General features: G+C 37.3%; 2 protein-coding genes across 3 annotated transcripts; one reads left to right on the top strand and one right to left on the bottom strand.

The window, feature by feature from the left end:
• The first annotated feature begins 1,440 nt into the window (after positions 1-1,440).
• Positions 1,441-2,453, top strand: LOC131172961 (uncharacterized). The gene is made up of 4 exons (XM_058134597.1): positions 1,441-1,696; positions 1,792-1,943; positions 2,096-2,146; positions 2,253-2,453. Exons 1-4 carry the CDS (start codon positions 1,441-1,443, stop codon positions 2,451-2,453), a joined length of 660 nt encoding a protein of 219 aa, XP_057990580.1.
• A 7,316-nt stretch (positions 2,454-9,769) lies between these two features.
• On the bottom strand, positions 9,770-11,821 carry LOC131173316 (uncharacterized). 2 transcript variants are annotated; one of them, XR_009143571.1, is made up of 3 exons: positions 11,292-11,821; positions 10,788-11,222; positions 9,770-10,692 (listed from the first exon to the last, which is right to left on the bottom strand). XR_009143571.1 is itself a non-coding variant. In XM_058135447.1 (2 exons), the coding sequence occupies exons 1-2, from the start codon at positions 10,911-10,913 to the stop codon at positions 10,432-10,434; spliced, it is 387 nt and encodes a 128-aa protein (XP_057991430.1). In that variant the 5' UTR covers positions 10,914-11,539; the 3' UTR covers positions 9,825-10,431. The 2 variants fall into 2 exon arrangements, 1 of the variants encoding a protein (XP_057991430.1); XM_058135447.1 differs by having other exon boundaries at positions 9,825-10,692; positions 10,788-11,539.
• Positions 11,822-20,286: the final 8,465 nt, after the last annotated feature.

The raw sequence follows: 20,286 nt of genomic DNA, 5'->3' as shown, positions 1-20,286 counted from the left end.
TTTACCCTGACACACCAGGATGCTCAGGCTTCAAATGCAGTGGTGGCAGGTATTCTTCCAGTTTGTTCTTTTGAGACACGCGTTTTGATAGACCAGGGTGCTATGCACTCGTTTGTTTCCCTTGTGTTTGCCTTATGATTGGGTGAGAATCTTACATCTCTAGAGTGTCCCTTATCTGTAGCTACCCTTCTTAGTGACAACATAGATGTAGGTATGGTTTTTTTGGGTAGCCTAATGGTAGTTGATGGAAATATCCTCCTGACAGACTTGGTTCCTTTACCGGTGATGGATTTTGATGTGATCTTGGGGATGGATTAGCTATCAACTCATTATGCCACCCTAGATTGCAGAAATAAAAATGTGTATTTCCATACACCTAGAGTAAAAGAATAAGTTTTGATGGTGATAGAAGCGTGGCTTTGTACAACCTAGTGTCAGCCATTAGTGTCAGGAAGATATTGAGGCATGGATATTAGGGTTATTTGACACTAGTAAGGGACACATCTGTTGAAGGTGTCAATGTGAAAGATGTTCCTGTTGTCAAGGAATTTGTGGATGTATTTCCTAAGGAGCTTCTTAGGTTGCCACCAAATAGGGAGATAGAGTTTCGCATAGACATTGTGCTGGGTACAAATCCCATTTCTATGCCACCTTATAGGATAACACTAGTAGAGTTAAAGGAATTGAAGGAGCAGCTGCAAGAGCTTCTAGACAAGGGTTTCATCCGATCAAGTACTTCACCTTGGGGTGCTCCTATTCTAATTGTAAGGAAGAATGATGGATCTTTGAGGTTGTGTATTGATTATAGATAGTTGAATAAAGTGACTATTAAGAACATATATCCACTTCCTCAGATTGATGACCTGTTTGATTAGCTGCGAGGGGCTAGATTTTTCTCAAAAATAAACCTACAATCGGGTTATCACCAGTTGAGGATCAGGAGTGAGGATGTGCCAAAAACAGCTTTCAGGACTAGGTATGGTCATTATGAGTTATTGGTGATGTCTTTTAGACTCACTAATACACCAGTTGCCTTTATGGACTTAATGAATAGGGTGTTTAGGCCATTCCTGGATCGCTTTGTCATTGTATTCATAAATGACATTTTGGTGTATTCTCGAACTGAGGAAGAACATTTGTGGCATCTGAGGATGGTGTTGCAGACATTAAGGGAACATCAGCCGTATGCTAAGTTTTCAAAATATGAGTTCTAGTTAGAGAGCATTTCATTCTTGGGACATATAGTCTTTAGTGAAGGAATTTAGGTAGATCCTAAAAAAATTGAAGCAGTAACTGATTGGTTTAGGCCTACTACAATCATAGAGGTGAGGAGTTTTTTAGGCCTAGTAGGCTATTATAGGCGTTTTGTGTAAAATTTCTCCAGGATAGTAGCTCCTCTGACCAAGTTAACTCAAAAGAATATCCCATTATTCTGGTCAGATGAGTGTGAGAAAAGCTTTAATTAAAGAATGCCTAACCACAACCCTTGTGTTGACATTGCCTGTAAGTAGAGAAGGATATACGGTGTACTGTGATGCTTCTAGAGTTGAGTTAGGGTGTGTCTTAATGCAGCACGATAAAGTAGTGGCTTATGCTTCAAGACAGTTAAAGAAGCATGAGCAGAGCTATCCCACTCATGATCTAGAGATGGCAGCTATAGTTTTTGCATTAAAGATTTGGAGGCATTATCTGTATGGTGAGGTGTACTTCCAGCAGAGAGAATTAAATCTAAGGCAAAGGAGATAGTTAGAGCTTCTGAAGTACTATGACTATACTATCAATATCACCCAGGTAAAGCGAATGTGGTCGCAGATGCCTTGAGCAGGAAATCTTCTAGCAGCCTGGCACATATATCAGTAGAAAGGAGATCATTAATTCGAGAGATACATGAGTTGATGGATCAGGGTCTGCTCTTGGATATGACAGATGCAGGTGCACTTTTGGTACATTTTAGAGTGAGGTCAGACCTGCAGGACATGATTAGAGTTTTCCATCACAGAGACCCATAATTAATGAGGATTTTAGAAAGGGCATAGTAGGGAGAAAATTGTGAATTTAGGTTTGGTGTAGATGGTGCTCTTATGCAATGCTCCAGGATATCCGAGTGCCAGATGTGGACAACCTCAGAAATGAGATTATGCAGGAGGCACATCATGCACCCTACAATGTCCACCCAGGCTCTACCAAGATGTACCATGATGTGAAAGAGAGACATAGCAAATTTTGTATCCAAGTGCTTAACTTATCAGAAGGTGAAGTTTGAACATCATAGGCCATCAGGAAAGCTACAGGAGATTCTCATTCCAGAATGGAAGTGGGAAATGATTATTATGGACTTCATAATTGAGTTGCCTCGTACCACACGGGGATATGATTCTATATGGATGATTGTGGATCATTTGACTAAGTCCACTCACTTCTTGACTGTGCGGACCACTTATTCTGTTGCCTAATATGCTATGCTGAATATTTGTGAAATAATCAAATTGCATGAAGTCCCTGCTTTTATAATATCTAACAAGGAGCCCCGTTTTACTTTTCAATTCATGTATAAAATGAGTAAAATCAATTTCACGGGAAAACAATTTGGCACACTTGGTGGGACTAGAAGTTTTATGAAAAAGAAGCCACAGGGCCATATCCTAAAAGAGTAGCCGACAAAGCTGAACTCAATCTCAATAAGAACAAAAAAACAAGATCCTAAGAACGATTCACCCCCAGCACAAAGAGGTGGCTCCAATTGCATTCGACATAGCTAACATTTTCGTTCAAATTGCTCAACAAGTCACAGAACAAATTGGAGCTAGTATCAAGACTGCTTTGAAGTGATTTCAAATTTGTTTGTTCGACTGAAAATGTCTAGGAGAAATTCATCTGAAGCTAGACCACCCCGAGTGGTAGACATCAACTTTGGCTAAATAGCCTGAATTCAATGAAGTGTAAACAACTCCAACCCATGAGGAACCGCACTACCAACCACCTTATAGGAGAAAAAAAAAAAAAACCCTAATGTATACACCTACCCCAGTACTAAGATCATTCTTTAGCCGTCAAGAAGGTAATTTTTCTAATAATACTAATCTCAACACTCACCTATATGTATATAATGTTGCACATGTAAATACTAGGGGTATTCAATTCCAATTCAGTTTAGGATTTGCCTAGGAACTAGAACCGCACCGAAATCATTGTTTCGATTCTGGTTTGATACAGTTCTTCAGTGTTGGTTCAATTCTCGATTCTTAAAATAATTTTATGTAATTGTTCTTAAAAAATCATACTTGAATTAACATTTAAGTTTTGAATTGGGTTATTAATACATAATATATCATATAATTATATAATCTTTAACTATAAGGTTCATATATAATTAAAAATTAAATATTTTATATAATGTAATATTATATCGTATAATATACATTTTAACTACTTATTAATCATATAATTTTTAACTATAAAATATATATATAATTACAAATTATAAGGTAATTTAATTTATTTATAACTAAAATTATTACACACACACACACACACACATATATTGAAAGTATATAACACACACATATATATATATATTGAAAGTATATACCACATCTAAAAAAACATAGAAAAATATATGTATAAATTCGATTCTTGATTCGGTTTTGATATGGTTCCGATTTAATTCGTAGTGAATAACTAGAATCGAATCAAAATATCAAAATAAATTTGATTCAGTATAGGTCATAGGTTTAACTTAGTTCCCCCAAGCCCTAATAAATACTATCTTGAATAATACAGCCAATAATGTGGAGAATGCTAAGATTAATCATGTAGCACCACCCCACCTATGCATGCATCCACAGTTCATCACCTAGAACCTCACGTTGACCATGAAACCCTTAGGACTATAGTCCAAGAGTTATACGAGTCTAGCCTTCTACAAGTAAGTTGTCCCGAGTTTCACAAGCCCTATCGCACCTGAATAGATAGGAATAATCCATACCTTAAAAGTTATAAATGCCTGAGTTCACTTTGTTCGCAAAAGATGAGATACAGTCCACCATATTGGTAGGTTTACTCTTCAATGAAGTAAACTTGCTAATTTTAACAATTTTGACATGTTTAAGGTTATTTTTCAATTCCCTAACAGCAATTGCTTTTTCTTAGTATGCTTTATTACCTAGAGAATTTGTGCACACTTCGTAAGACATTGGGCACTTATTTTACATAGTTTTATAAAACTGAACATGAAGTGTCTATTGTTGAGCTATCTAAGATTTATCAAAAGTCAAGAGAATCTATTAACTCATACATTGCTAGGTACAAGAATATACGCAATAGGTGCAAAATCTTTTTGCCTAAATGTGAGTTTATCAAGTTGGCCCAAAATGGTCTAAATATTGAGCATACGAAGAAGTTTCAAGGAATGGAATTCAGGGATTTCTTTGAGCTTGTTGTGATAGTGGCAAGCAACAAATAACTGCTTAGGGAAGAAAACCAAAAAAGGAAAACATCCATAGACACATATTTTCAGGGACATTTCATAATGGGGGTATTACTGATTTTGCTAACATGGAAAGTTGTGTCTATCTTGTTTTATCTAAACTGGCAAAACCTTCGAAACCATGGAGAAAAACCTCTTTTAACCATCTACTGCCACAACAATAGTATTCTTTTAACATAACAAGGACTGAAAATTTTTTTTTTTTTGGTAGGAAAACTTTTTTACTCTTTCACAGGGGGCACAGGATGTCATCCAAAAAAGAGGTGAATGGTAAAAACTACTGTAAATACCATGATGTTTTGACTCATCATACCAACTACTGTTGGACATTCAGAAATTTGGTCCAGGATAAGATCAACAAAGGTGATCTTAAATTTCCAGAGAAAAGCGAAAACTCATTGTTGGCAGACGAGGACCCATTAATATCAACAATATTGATCTGAAGACACTTTTGGGGATCAAGGAAGCTAGAAATATTATGGACTAAAGCCGAAGCTGGCTTAGGTTCCTAAATAGCATATCTATAAAGTTCCTGATAAGTAGCAGATGAGGTCAACAAGAAAGGTTGCACCTGTGAAACAGACCACAGGACCAAGGCATCAAAACCCAAATTCAACAAAAAAAAAGGTTTGGCTCGTAATACCATTTGACGCTTAGTAAGATCAAGAGACACATGGGCAGGTTTATTTCATGGTTGGTGAGATTCCAATACCATTTGGCTGTGTAGCTGCTTCAATTATGCACATCGCTTCAAATACCCAAGAGGCACAGTTCAGAAACTTGGGGGGAAAAAAATAAACAAGTAGAGTAGGTTACAAAGGTAGTTAAAGACAAGCCAAATGAGTGCATGAGCTCAATTACAATTCAGAATATGGGAGAAGGCAATCCGAATAGAGTTATCCCAGACAAGCCAGAGATGCAGTTGGCCAAACATTTAAGGCAATTGTACGTCAAGGCTCATGTTAATGGCAAGCCAATTTCGAGGACTCTGGTGGATAACGCCTTTGTGGTGAATGTAATGCCATTAACAATGCTTTGGGCACCGAGCAAGTCAGAAGAAGACTCGGTGCACACAGAAGTTACAATGTCTAGTTCATAGGAGAGACAACTAGAGCAATTAGAATCATCCTAATAGAGGTCACAGTCGATAGCAAGACCAACCTTATCGCTTTCTTTGTTGTGAATTCTAAAGCAAATTATCATTTGCTTTTAGGCAGAGACTGGATCAATTCCAATCTTTATCCCTCTCTTTCTTACAGCAAATGGTATTATTTTGGAATAGAGATAATGTGAAGATCATTTAGGCAGACCACAGACTATTTGCAACCTCTAGTAGCAATGAGGACACCAGATACTATGACATAGATTTCAACCCAATTGAGATTTTGAAGTAGCCTAAGAGCCGGATAGGTTCCAACAAGGACATTATCAAGGACCAGCAGGAGTTCTCAAGAGGAAGCCTTCAGAACTCTTAAAAGCTAATGCTATCATGCAACATAAACCGATGAGCATTCCAATAATCAAGGAGATCCATGACTAAGCTTTCTAAGGAAGAAGAGGTAGTGATGGCTGCTGCCATTGCCAAGTTTTAGTTGGAAGCAGTGTTTGACAAGTTGATATCAGAAGAAATGAATTTTTTTGTTCAGAAATGATCTATGATGATGAATGCTCTGATGAGAAGTCAGAATCATAACAAGAGCTGCAAGTAGAGAATCTTCAAAAAGCACCTCCTTAGTTGGATGATGAAATGCTTGACACTATAGAGGACCCGAGGCCCACCTACATTAGTGCCCCTTTGGATGAAGTCCTAAAAAAGCAATTAATTGCACTTTTGAAGGAGTTCAAGGATTGCTTTGCTTTAAGCCATAATGAGATGTCTAGACTAAGAAGGGAGGTCGTTGAGCACAGATTGACTATCAAAGAAGGGTACAAACTGTTCAAGCAGATTTAGATTCAACTCAAGGTCAAAGAAGAGATCAAGAAATTGCTCAAAGTAGGCTTCATCTAGCCTACTAGATATGCAGAGAGGCTTTCCAACATTGTCTTTGTAATGAAAAAGAATGGGAAGCTACGAGTCTATGTGGATTTCAGAGATATCAATATTGCCACTTCGAAAGATGTATATGTGATGCAGGTGGCTGATATGCTGATAGATGGAATAGTTGGGCATGAGTTACTGTCATTTATGAACATGTTCTTCGATTACAACTAGATTCCGATTGCAAAGGAGGATGTTTTAAAAACAACATTCAAATGCTCGAAGGAGATTTAACACTTTTCGAAAGGTTGGTGATGCACTTTGGACTAAAGAATGCAAGAGTTACTTACCAACAGACAATGAATACCATCTTTTGTGATATGATCGACTGCTTGATGAAAGTGTACATTGATGATATGATGGTCAAATCAAAGAAGGTGGTGGATCACCCGAGCTACCTAACTAAGGTCTTGGAAAGGGTGAAATTGTTCGAGCTGAAAATGAATCCATTGAAATGTGCCTTTGGGTTGAAAGTAGAGAATTTTCTCAGATTTCTGGTGCACCAAAGAGGCGTAGAGGTGGTTCATAACAAAGCCAAAGATATCATTGAGGCCAAGCCACCAACAAACAAGAGGAGTTACAATGATTTTTTGGACAGTGAACTATCTCATAAGGTTCATCTCAAACCTGGTAGGCAAAGTGAAGGAGTTCAGAGAGTTGCTAAAGTTAAAGGAGGATGAATTTATCTGGCTAGATAAACATTAATCTGCTTTTGAGAGAATTAAACAGTTTCTCACCAAACCTCCTACGCTTATGCCTCCAATTGAAGGCATACCGCTCAAGCTCTATATTTTAAATGCCAAAAAGTCAATTGTTTTTTTCTTAGCCCAAGACAATGAGACTTTGAGCAGACAATCTATTACCTAAGTAGGGTTCTTTCAGCAACTAAGACAAGATATTCGACAATTGAGAAAATGTCTGGCTCTCTCTATTTTGCTTGCACTAAACCGAGGCATTACTTGATCAAACAGAGAGTGTTCATGATGTACCAAACCAATTTGATCAAGTATATGTTGACAAGGTCACTCATCATAGGAAGAGTTGAAAAGTGAGCCTTATCACTAACGAAATTCTCTCTAGCCTACCATCCTCAAAAGGCAGTCAAAGGTTAAGCATTGGAAGATTTCTTAGCAAAGCACCCTTGCTTGGATGTGACAAGAATTAAAGGTAGTCTAGAGGTGAATGAGATTGAGATCAATTTATAGGTTCTAAAGTTTGACAGTTGAAGCACAGAGGTAGTCCGCGGGTTCTAAAGTTTGACAGTTTAAGCACAGAGAGTTAGCATTCTTATTTAGTCTCCCACAAGAACCAAGACAGCCTTGTCTTTTTTATTGCCTGGAGATCTTGCTGAAGTTGGGAGTAAAGCGAGTTAGAGTTATGAGAGATTCTCAATTGATGCGCAGACAATTTTCAAGGGAATACAAATGCAACAGTATTACCCTTGTATCTTATTTTGCAATGGCTATTCAACTATTCGAAAGTTTCGAGGAGATGGAGTTTGAACACCTAACTCGGGAAAACAATTGGGAGGCAAATGAGCTAGCTCAGGTTGCCTCTAGTCTAAAGATTTCAGAAGATCTAGCTTATCGAGCGCCGGTAATTCAAAAAAGGCAACATCCATATATTCATGAAAGGGGGATATTGATAGAAGTACTCGCAAGCGAAGATACAAGCCTTACATTACCAGCTTTTGGAGGGTGAGTTGTACAAAAAAGGTTTTGATGAGCTACTTTTGAGGTGCTTGGGAATTGGAAAGTATATCAGAGTGCTTGCCCAAGTTCATGAAGGTATTTGTGGAGCTCATTAGGCTGAGATTAAAATGAGGTGGCTAATCAGGAGGCACGGTTACTTTGGCCATCTATTTTAAGAAACTCAATCAGTTATGTTAAAAGATATCAAACTTGCCATAAATATGGAGATATTCAGATAGTCTCATCATCAGACTTTCATCCTATTATGAAGTCATGGCCGTTCAAAGGTTAGGCCATTGATCTCATTGGCAAAATTCATCCAGCGTCATCAAAAGGACATAGCTGGATTCTAGTGGCTTCAGACTATTTTTTAGAATGTGCAGAGCTAATTCATCTGGACAAGGCAGATCAAATAAATGTTATCAAGTTCATCAACGAAAACTTCATGGTACTATGTTCATGGGAGTATGGTTAGGGACTTGACAGAAGACTATGAGATCAAGAAATTGCAATCCTTACCATACTATGCCCAACATAATGGGCAAGCCAAGTCTTCTAATAAGATTAATATTGATATTTTTTAGGGGATGTCAGAGAATAATCCTAAGGATTGACACCGTATTCTTTCATGGATATTATAGGCCTACAGAACATCTAAGAGGTCAAGTATTGGAGCAAGTCCGTTCTTTTTGGTTTATGGTCATAATGCTATCTTGCCTATGCAGGTAATAGTGCCGGCCCCTAAGGGTAGCCCGGTAACGTGGTTTGACTCCAGATGAATACGGAGAGACTATGACTATAGAGCTGGAGGATTTGGATGAGGTTAGAATGGATGCTTTTAATAAAATGGTGGCTCAGAAGACGAAAGTGGCTCGTGCTTACAACAAAAGAGTGAAGAGGAATAGCTTTGTGAAGGCGAGTTGCCTCCAAGAACAAAAGACGGAGAATAAGGCAAATAGTCACCTAATTAAGAGAGACCATTAAAGGTGCGCACAGTTTTAAAACATCACGTCTACCAGGCTAACTAGCCTAGATGCTTTTAATAAAATGGTGGCTCAGAAGATGAAAGTGGCTCGTGCTTACAACAAAAGAGTGAAGAGGAATAGCTTTGTAAAAGCGAGTTGCCTCCAAGAACAAAAGACAGAGAATAAGACAAATAGTCACCTAATTAAGAGAGACCATTAAAGGTGCACACAATTTTAAAACATCACGTCTACCAGGCTAACTAGCCTAGATGGAGTTCCCACAAAAAGTGTATTAATGGACACTATCTTGAGAGGTACTACCCTAGTATCCTAGAGACAGTACAATTTAAAAATCGAGAAAAAATGATACAAAGCCATAAAGTTAGCCAACATGAGGCTGACCTCAAGGTCGTCAGATCTGTATAATCATCAAAGTCAACAATAAAATGAGAGAAGTTTTAAGGGAATTGTTCTATTGTTCCTATCATGCACATATAAATCAAACAAAACACGCAGAAGAGCTTTGCAGCTTGTTGGATACCTGCTGGAAAATAGTTCATATTCAGTGAAGTGGGTGATAGTGACACAAGAGCTCAGCCCCTGATCAACAATCAACAATCTCAAGTAGAGGGCTCAACCTTATTCAGTAATTCACAGCAAAAGAATAATTATGGTTCAACCCGTCCATCAGCAAAAATCAAGTCAAAGTCTAAAAGCCAATCACAGGACTGTACAAATCTGCAAAAGAGATGAAAAAACAAAAACAAGCATGGCCAATAAGGTGAACCTCAACACAATCACAAGAAGCTGACATTCACACAAGTCCGGAGGCAGTCCTAGCGCTCAGTGTGCTCTTTCCTCTGCCTAGTTAGATGTTGCCTCCGTAAGAGTAACTCTTTGTTTTGCTGGCAATTGAAACTCAATAATGGTACTAAGCCCTAAAAATGAGTTTCTTCCTCTGATTGAAGTCTGGAGATGTGGATCAGTTTAGCCATAGTGTCATGAGCCTCAACATATTCTTTCTGTAGTTTTGCAAAGAGCTCGACTATCTTTTTTTCCTTAGTTTGGAGTTCAATTTTGAATTAAGCAGTTGTGTCTCTGTAAGCCAGAATGGCAGCTTCTGCCTGTTCAACCTGTCTTGCAATCTTAGAACTCTTTTAATTGTTGTTCCAAGAAGCTATTCTCAGAAGTGACTGCTTGATAGCTCTTGAGGAGATGTGTCAAATCTGTACGAAGAGTGCGTAGATGGGCTCAATCACTATCACATAAAGGATTCTTAAAAAAAAAAAAAAAAAAAATCAAGCTGTCAACATGAGGAAGCTCATCAAAAGATATTCGGTCTAAAGACAGAGTTAGAAAATGGCAAAGTTTCTGCTGAGCTTTATGGACCCCAGCTGGATCAAGCACAAGATCTGAAGATGGTGAAGTAACTACAGAGCAGGACAAGAATGAGAGGTCCAATCTGGCCAATGGGCTCTCAAACGTGGACAACTCTGATAATCTGAAAGCAGACTGCGAAAAGAAAGACATCATTGAGACTTGAGACAGACAAAATAGAGTTAGCAAGCTAATTGAGGTGAGAAAAAGTAAAGAAGTGAAGGAGATACCTGGGAGGCAGCAGTTGTAGAGCCAGAAGGATCTTTTCTTGGACTCTTGTTGGATTTATAAGTTGGCTTTATAGGATCCTTCTTAACAGTTGTAGAATCAGACATTAGTCCTTCAGACTGAAACATAGAAAGAATTTCCCCTACAAATTTTATTAAGCTGTCATCCTAACTGATGAGAGGCCGAAAGTCAGAAGAGGCATGTGTGGCTGGCGGCTTCACAACTGAGAGCCCGAGGCGTCTGTTTTGGACTATCATCACCAGTAATGTCAATAGTCTCTAATAAGCTGAATACACCTGGAAGCAAATGCCCGATAATGCAAGGAGATCACGGGGAGGTGTGTTAGCCTTGGCAGAGCTCGGTGGCATATGGATCTTGACCCCAGATGGAGTGACAATCGACTTTGCCTTCTTTGTGATGGAGAGTTCGAGGCATGACTTGCAAAGAGATGGTTAGCATTTAGTAACAAAAAAACAAGTCAGAAACAGAGAAGTTTTAAGCCATACCTGATCGGGGAATGAGAAAAGTCTCTACCCATATCTTTCATCATTCAGAAAACTCAGGAGTACAGCTAAGGGTCCCAGTAGGCATGTCACGAGCAGAAAAGTGTTTAAATGCTCTTTGGATCTCACTGGTCGCATAATGATGTCGTCTACTAAAGTCCATCTCATCCTATCAGCAAAGGCTAGCCCGCCATACAATAAAATGGGAAGGTGAGGAACAGCCTGAACATATCCCAGCTGACGTGCAAACAAGCAGAGAAGATAAAACTCATAGCTACAAGGAGAAGTTCGAGACTAGAAGTGAGTTCCTAGCGGAATATGTGTGTACTCTATATGCTAAACTTGAATGACTGAAAGTGGGTTTGGGAATTTAGGTTGAATTGCAATATGGCTTGGCTTGAGGTTTAGATTTGTGATTGCCTTGCTAAAATATCCTTGGAAGTAGCTTTGGAATTTAGATAAGGCTCTTTTGGGATGCATTAATTACTTGTATCATATGGCATGATTTCATAATTTATGGTGGAAACTTTGTAATTTGAGTTGGTATAAATGGACTAGATTTTGATGCCATGAAGTAGAGTACTTAAAGTGTTTGTGCATATTTGGTAGTGGATTGGTATAAGATTTAATTGGAGAGGTTTATGAAATAGTAAAGGACATTTATTGTGTATAAAGTGAAAGTCAAATTGATATAACCGTGCAAGAATGTTTTTATAGTTTATCCATATTGGGCAAACAATAAAATTAATGATAATACAAGAAGTCAAGTTTGCATGCAGTTTGGTCCATAATTTCTCCAAAAATAAAATAAAAAGCAAAGTGTCAATTTATGCAATAAATGCCATTTTGCGGTAAGTGAGAAATTAATGTTGTAAGGTGGATTTTGATTTTACATAAATTTTGACAATATTTCCTCTAAAAATTTGTTGTGCTAAATTTTTTCAATACCACAAAGAGTTACAATCAAGACAAACAATTAAGATATTGCTCAAAATCTATAAGTTTTTGAGTGTCACAATTCAACATGTGATCAAGATTTTCTTAATAATCAAAGGTTCAAAAAATTCACATAGGCTCAATTTACAAATATCATTCATCAATTACATGGCACAAACAAGATCATATAGTACAATATCAATTTTATCAAAGGAGGGTTACCGGAAAATATTCTGACTCAAATTTCATCAGTTTTCTTCAAAGATACACCACTCGAAAAGTTACTGATACTCAAATTTCATCTTTTCCCATTAAATTCATTACCTAAAAACTTTCAGTATCCTAATTTGTCAATCTCTATCAATTTTTCATTACTCGAAAAATTTTGATACCCACATTTGTTAGTTTCATCAAGTCTGCTTGTTACTCAAAAAATTCCGATACTCAAAAACTCCATGCAAACTCATCAAATTATCAACTATTCATCAACCATAAATTTTTTGGTACTTAGAATCATATAATTTCACATCATTTTCATCAAATTAAGCAATTGTTTGTTACCCAAAAATTTATGATACATCAAAAATTGTTAAAATTTAGGGGAAAAAAAACATACATTGTTCTTCGCGTTTCTTCCTCTTCCTTCCCTTTTCCTAATTGGCGCGGCCCTTTCCTTTTCCTTGCGCGCCATCGTGGGTCCTCCCAAGGCCTATGGTGGGGTTTTCTCTTGTTCCTTGGCTGGTGACAAACTCACGTTCCTCACTTACTAGCCTTCGACAAGTAGGCCGTCCTGAGTTTCACAAACCCTATCCCACCTAGGTGGATAAGAATAATCCCTACCCTAAGGGTTATAAGATATCTGAATTCATTTTATTCTCAGGTGATAGCATACAATCCACCATAGAATATATTGGTAGATTTACTGTTCAATGTGGTGAACTTGCTAATTATAACAATTTTGACATTTAACTTAGTTGTTTCCCAATTTTCTAACAACAGTTGCTTTTTCTTAGTATGCTTCATTACTTAGATAAACTGTGCACACATGACAAGACATAGAGCACTTATTTTACACACAATTTTATAAAATTGAACATAAAGTATCTATTGTTGAATTATCTACGATTTACCAAAAGGCCAGGAGATCTGTGGACTCATACATTGCTAGGTTTAAGAATATGTGCAATAGATGCAAATTTTTACCTGAATGTAAGTTTGTCAAGTTGGCCCAAGGTAGCCTAGATATTGAGCTTAGGAAGAAGTTTCAAGGCATGGAATTCAAGAATTTCTTTGAGCTTGCTACGAAAATGACAGGTTATGAAGAACTGCTTAGAGAAGAAAACCAAAAAAGGAAAACCTCCATGGACACATATTTTTAGGAAATATTTCATGATGCCCATATTACTGAATTTGCTAACATGAGAAGTTGTGTCTATCTTGCTTTATGTAAACAGACAAAACCTCCAAAACCATGAAGAAGAGCCTCTTCTAACCCTTTGCCACCCCAGTAACAGTATTCTTTTGACATAACAAGGGCAGAAGAGATTTTGATTTTTTTTTTTTCTAGGAAAAGTTTGACTCTTCCATAGGGGGACAAATTGCCATCCAAAGAAGAGGTGAAAGGCAAACACTATTGTAAATACCACAATGTTTGGACTCATCATACCAACTACTATTAGACATTCAGAAATTTGGTCGAGGACAAGATCAACAAAGTTGTTTCGAAATTCATGGAGAAAAGCGAAAACTCAATGTTGATAGACGAGGACCCATTTCCACCAGTGATAACAGTCAATATCATCAATATTAATCTAAAGGCACTTTTGGGATCATGAAAGCTAGATATAACACATAGAAAGATTATGGACCAAAGCTGAAGCTAACTTGGGTTCCTAAATAGCAGATCTATAAGGTTCTTGATAGACAGCAGACGAGGCCAACCAGAAAGGTTGCACTTGTGAGACAAACCACAGGATCTGGGCATCAAAGCCAAATGCAATAGAAGAAAAGGTTCAATTCGTAGTAACATTCGGAGACACACTTGTCAGCAAATGAAATTTGGTTCAACACAAGAAGTTTCCTAGGCCGCTAACTAGGGGACAGAAAAGGTTATAGCGACTGAGGGCCAAACAACACCATGGAGGGACTTTGGTACTAAGGATAACAACGAAAATTAGAATCGAGACAAAGAAGAGCATTAGTTACTACCAACTCAGGAGTGGAATTTGCTTGGTCAATCGTCAAACAAGTTTGACTTCTATATCAAATACTCTAAACCATCCTCAACTGACATACCACTTTAATCAGCCTACAGGATGGGGTAATGATGATGATTCATCTGACGCTCAACAGGATCAAGACACATGGAGAGAATTGTTTAATGGTTGGTGAGATTCCAGTAATATTTGGTTATGCAACCGCTTTAATTATGCACATCATTTCAAATACACGAGGAACAGTTCAGAAACTTGGGGGGAAAAATAAACAAGAAAAGTCAGTAGGATAGACAATTAAAGCCAAGCTAGATGAGTACACGAGCTTAGTTACAGTTCAGAACATGGGAGGAGGCAATCCGAACAGATTTGATGAGTGGCTATCATTAGATTAGAATGAAAGAGGGTGATGAATGAAAAATTGCATTTAAAACAAAGCATGATTTATATAAGTAGTTAGTGATGCCATTTGAGCTAAATAATGCACCAAGTACTTTCATGAGATTAATGAATCATGTTTTGTGTACTTTCATTGGAAAATTTATAATTGTATTTTGATGATATTCTTATTTATAGCAGGAACATGACTGAGCATATGCATCATTTGAGATGTGTAAGTGTCCTTTGCCTTTTTTGCTTTTATCTCCGTTCATTTGTCCTCTTTATGATGTTCATTGGTGATTCCAAGTTGTTAAAATTTGTTATTGAGGCAAAAAATTTGTTATTTTCGATGCAGATGTTATTTGCGGAGGTAAGGTTTGTGATCTGGTCATTGGAGGAAGTATGAAAAATATCATATCTAAGGAGATTGTGGACAAATTGAAGCTTCCTACAACAAAACATCCTCACCTATACAAGCTTGGCTGGTTAAAGAAAGGGCATGTGATACCAGCAACTTCTCAACATTTGGTGAAATTAACTATGGGAGGTAACTTGGAAGATTTCATGTGATGTTGTACCAATGGATGTTTGGCACATTCTTGTTGGGAGACCTTGGTTTGATCATGATAATTCATACGACAAAGCCTATACTTACTCCTTTTACAAAGGCAACATGAGGTACACTTTGTATACTTTTAAGGAAGAGGTAAAGCAATTGACAACTAAGAGTTCTACAATCAGCACCATAAATGGGTATTTGAGTGCTAAAAAGTTTAAAGCTGAAAGTAGCGAGATGGTGGTCATGTATGCTATAGTAAACGAAGTAGCCAAAAGTAACTAAGTTGGAAATTCACCTCAATATCCCATTGAAGTCCAACTATTGTTTAAGGAATTCGAAGAGTTCGTTAGTGAGGATGTGCTAAAAAGCTTACCACCTTTAAGGGGCAACATGCTTTTCTCTCTTCTTTTGTTAATTTATTTAAGTTTAATATTCTTAGTTATGTGTGAGTAGTTTTATAATTTATTAAGGAGATAGTTGAAGCCATGGAACATGTTACCATGAGACATTGATTTGAGTATAATGAAATCCAGATTTGTTCTATATTGAGTATCACTTTTCTTTTGGTTTATGTTATGAATGTTGAATGTATGATTAGTTAGAGTGACAGTAGATCAAACAAACCATCACTATGCAGTCAAATTATCTGAAAACGAAAACCCCACAAGGGGAATATGAAGGAGTTGATGAGGAAGGGGAGTTCAAGTACCTAATCATAGATGAGGATGCATTACTGATCTTTTGAGATCAGAAGCTTGCAATCAGCTCATAAAACACAGCCAGATCATTGGAAAAGCTCCTTGCTTGGACAATGCATGCATACACATACAGACAATGCACTACAGAAACAGAGATTGGACAAAATCTTAAAAGGCTTGAATTTGGCTGAGCTAAGTAGAAATGAAAATGTTCTAAAATTAACAAATAAAATTATAAAAATAATAGTATTTTTTATATTTAATTACTAATTTATATAAACAGATAGCTAATGCATAAAAACCTGAATCAATCCTAAATCTGAATATGCATCACTTGAATCTAACTAATATTATCAGCTAGGCATTACCAAATGTCAAACAGCAAGAAAGGGTAAGCTCAGATCAGATAATAAGTGAGAATAGAAACTTACTTTCTGCTGTTTGATTGAAAGTCCTACTTGGCGATTTGGTGAAGAGAGACCATGGTAAAGTCCGAATTGAAAGTCCTACTTGGTGATTTGGCGAAGAGAGACCATGGTAAAGTCCGACCCTGCTCCGTATGGCCCAATCCATATTAAAATCAACTTTAATTCCCAGATCAACACCAACAAAACAAAATAAAACAAAAGTGAAATTGTAGCAGCCAATAAAAATCATGGATATCCAAGAAAATGAAATTAACTACAATTTTTAAAACAAAAATGAAAAAGGAAAAAAAATACCTTATGAATCAATCCATCATCAATTATGGAACAACCCAACCTCTTATAGAGCTCATCCGATGCCTCCGTGAGCGATAACTACAACACACCCATTAACAGCACCACAAAATTGTCCATTTCAACACCAAGAGGGCAGAGAAGAGAACGAGAAGGTAAGAAAAATGTTAAACCAACCTCTCATAGGGGATTGGTTGTAGTTTCAAAATCAGCATGCAAAGATCAACTCTTGGATCAAAGGAAAAAGAGATTTCTATCAAATGATTAACAAAAGAAAACTCAAAGAACCAAGAATTAAAGGTAGAGACAATGGTAGTGACCAGTTGGACGAAGAAAACCTCAAAGAACCCATACCGATGTCAAATCAAGTAGGTAAAAAACTCGACCACCTTTTTGTGTGAAAGAAAAAAGCAAATGCAATAGAAAGGAAGCATGTGAAAAAAATAAAAATTTGAGGAAGGGTAGGCAGGACTATTCACTGGTCAGTTTGAAAGTAAATTGCTTCCAAACCGACTGATGTGCCTTGTGAAGAAGAGAATGAAATTGATTAGTTATAAAAAAATAAGAAATTCTTCTGGAATGAATCGAGGAACAAAAATAAGCAAAAATTAAGCAACATAACACCAAAATCAACTTCAACAAAAAAAAAAGAAAGGATTTCTTTTTGGTATTTTGTGATTTAAGATGCAACAGTAATGAAAGACAAAAATAAGAAGATAACTATGGAACGTAAAATTTGATAAGAGTAATCTCGTCACAAATATTACAATCTCAATGAAGACGCCACACAAGAAACTCTTGTGATAAGTCAAGACTTCGCCACAAACAAATAATGTTTGATAAGAAAAAAGAAGCAGCACTTGCTATTGATTAAAATTCAGAATGCTTTGAGCTTACAAGAGTTGGCCTTTATACAGGCTAATTACAAGCACTATAAAGGAAAATAGCAAGGTTACTAAATAGGAAGTTTGAATAGTCTTCGAAATAGGAAATAATATTAAATTTTTGAGAGAAAATACTTTAGAAATCTGCCCATAGAGTGATGCACAAATTTAAGAAGATTTGGTGACTTTTCAACCTTATTTCCTTCCTTAATTGAAAGATATTTCAATCTCCTTCTGATTTCTTTGACTTGGTCAATTCCAAAGAGCAAGTGGGGGCCTTTTACACACATATAGGCTTATTTTCTTCATAATCAGTCCATTATTTTTATTTTAACTTAAGCCCAAACATTTTAGTTTACACCCATCTCACATGCCCCATGGATTTGTCAAGTCCAGCCCAACTTCTTTAATTCTAAATACAAGCAAGCAAAGTAATGAGCTTGCTTTTGGACCTAGTCAATGGGTCCTCGTATGTCATGTCATCATGTGGCACATCATCTCCCCCTTGTTGATTAGGATTTGCCCTCAAATCCAATTCTTCCTCATCCTCAAAATCATCTTCCAAGTAAGGAAAAAGATCCCTCACATTGAAAGTAGAAGAAACATTGTACTCACCAGACAAATCCACCTTATAGGCATTGTCATTGATCCTTGCTACCACACGAAATGGACCATCAGCTCATGGCAATAGCTTGGACTTCCTCTGATTTGGAAATCTCTCTTTCCTCAAGTGAAGCCACACTAGATCACCTGGTTCAAACCGCACTTGCTTCCTTTTCTTGTTAACGGTTTTGCTGTATTGTTCATTTTTGGCCTCAACGAGCTTTCTAACTTGCTCATGCATAGACTTCACCATCTTTGCCTTCTTTTCCCCATTAATAGTGGCTCTTTCTTGAATAGGAATTGGCATCAAATCCATTGGTGTGATTGGATTGAAGCCATAAACTACTTCAAAAGGAGAATGCTTAGTTGAGCTGTGCACACTTCAATTGTAGGCAAATTCAACATAGGTCAAGCATTCATCCCAACTCTTCAAATTCTTCTTGATGACAGTTCTTAGCAAGGTAGAGAGAGTTCTATTCACCACTTCCGTTTGCCCATCTGTTTGAGGATGACAGGCTGTGCTAAAGAGGAAGAGTTCCAAGCTTCTTCCATAAAGTCTTCCAAAAATAGCTTAGGAACTTGGCATCACAATTTGAACTAATACTTCTTGGAATGCCATGCAACCTAACAATTTTCTCAAAGAAAAGGTTAGCAATAAGAGAAGCATCATCACTTTTATGGCAAGGAACAAAATGAGCCATTTTAGAAAACCGATCAACAACCACCAATATGGAATCTTTGCCCCTTTTGAGTTCTGGGCAAGCCAAGCACAAAATCCTTGTTCACATGTTCCCATAGGTGATTAGGAACTGGAAGAGGCATATACAGCCCTTGCGCCATCTCCTTGCTTTTAGCCTTCTTGCACGCCACACATTTCTCTACTACCATGTGCACATCTTTCATCATACTTGGCCAATAGAAATGCTCATTTAAGGCTTCTAAAGTCTTCTTTTCACCGAAATGGCCAGCGAGACCCTCTCCATGTGCCTTCCTTACCAATAATTCTCTGATAGAACAGTTGAGAATACACAACTTTTCCATTTGAAAGAGGTAGCCATCATGTTAGTAGAATCCCTGAAAGGCTTTCTCTTTGTAAAAATCATAGATAGAAGAAAAGTCCCTATCTGACTTATATTGTTCAATCATCAATTCAAATCCTAACAGCTTAGTATTTAGCAAAGAGATTAAGGCATATCTCCTAGATAATGCATCAGCCACAATGTTTGAGTGTCCCTTCTTATACTTGATCACATATGGGAATGATTCAAGAAACTCCACCCATTTGGCATATCGTTTGTTCAGCTTACTTTGTCCTTTTAGGTGCTTCAAGGACTCATGGTCTGTATGGATAACAAACTCCCTTGGCAAGAGATAGTGTTGCCAAGTCTCCAAGGCACAAACAAGAGCGTAGAACTCTTTATCATAGGTTGAGTAGTTCAAACTAGCTCTATTCAACTTTTCACTGAAATAAGCAATGGAACGTCCTTCTTGCATTAGAACAGCCCCAATTCCCACTCCGAAAGCATCGCATTCTACCTCAAAGGTCTTCGAAAAATCCGACAATGCAAGTATTAGAGTAGAGGTCAGTGTTGCTTTGATGAGTTCAAAGCTATTTTGGGCAACATCACCATCATCATTCAGCCATTGCAACTTATAAGGATGAGGATGCACTAAGGTGGGCAGATTAAGTTTCTCTACTAAGGTAGTAGAAGCAACATTAGTATAGCTACCACCATCAATAATGACATTACATACCTTGCTGAAAATAGTGCATCTAGTATGGAACATGTTCTCTCTTTGCTCTTCCTCTTTTGTTGCATGTGCACTTAAGGTTCTTCTGACCACTAACATCTCCCCAAAATCAGCATACTCTACTTCCTCATCACCATATGCTTCATGATTCTCTTTCTCCTCGCAAGTCTCATCTTCACTCTCTAGCTCCCATTGGGCTTCCATCAACACCATTACTCTCTTGTTGGGACATTCTGAAACAATGTGTCCATGG

This window comes from Hevea brasiliensis, chromosome 14 (assembly GCF_030052815.1).
Source record: "Hevea brasiliensis isolate MT/VB/25A 57/8 chromosome 14, ASM3005281v1, whole genome shotgun sequence".
Lineage (NCBI taxonomy): Eukaryota > Viridiplantae > Streptophyta > Magnoliopsida > Malpighiales > Euphorbiaceae > Hevea > Hevea brasiliensis.
Note: the sequence above shows the minus strand (reverse complement) of the source record. Positions and strands in the feature narration are given on the sequence as shown.

Coding starts and splice junctions, on each gene's coding strand:
- LOC131172961 (XM_058134597.1), top strand. CDS start 1,441: ATGAGTGTGAGAAAAGCTTTAATTAAAGAATGCCTAACCACAACCCTT. Junction 1,944..2,095: donor CAGATGCAGGTGCACTTTTG/GTACATTTTAGA, acceptor GCAATGCTCCAG/GATATCCGAGTGCCAGATGT. Junction 2,147..2,252: donor GAAATGAGATTATGCAGGAG/GCACATCATGCA, acceptor ACTTATCAGAAG/GTGAAGTTTGAACATCATAG.
- LOC131173316 (XM_058135447.1), bottom strand. CDS start 10,913: ATGTTTCAGTCTGAAGGACTAATGTCTGATTCTACAACTGTTAAGAAG. Junction 10,693..10,787: donor CTACAACTGCTGCCTCCCAG/GTATCTCCTTCA, acceptor TTCTTTTCGCAG/TCTGCTTTCAGATTATCAGA.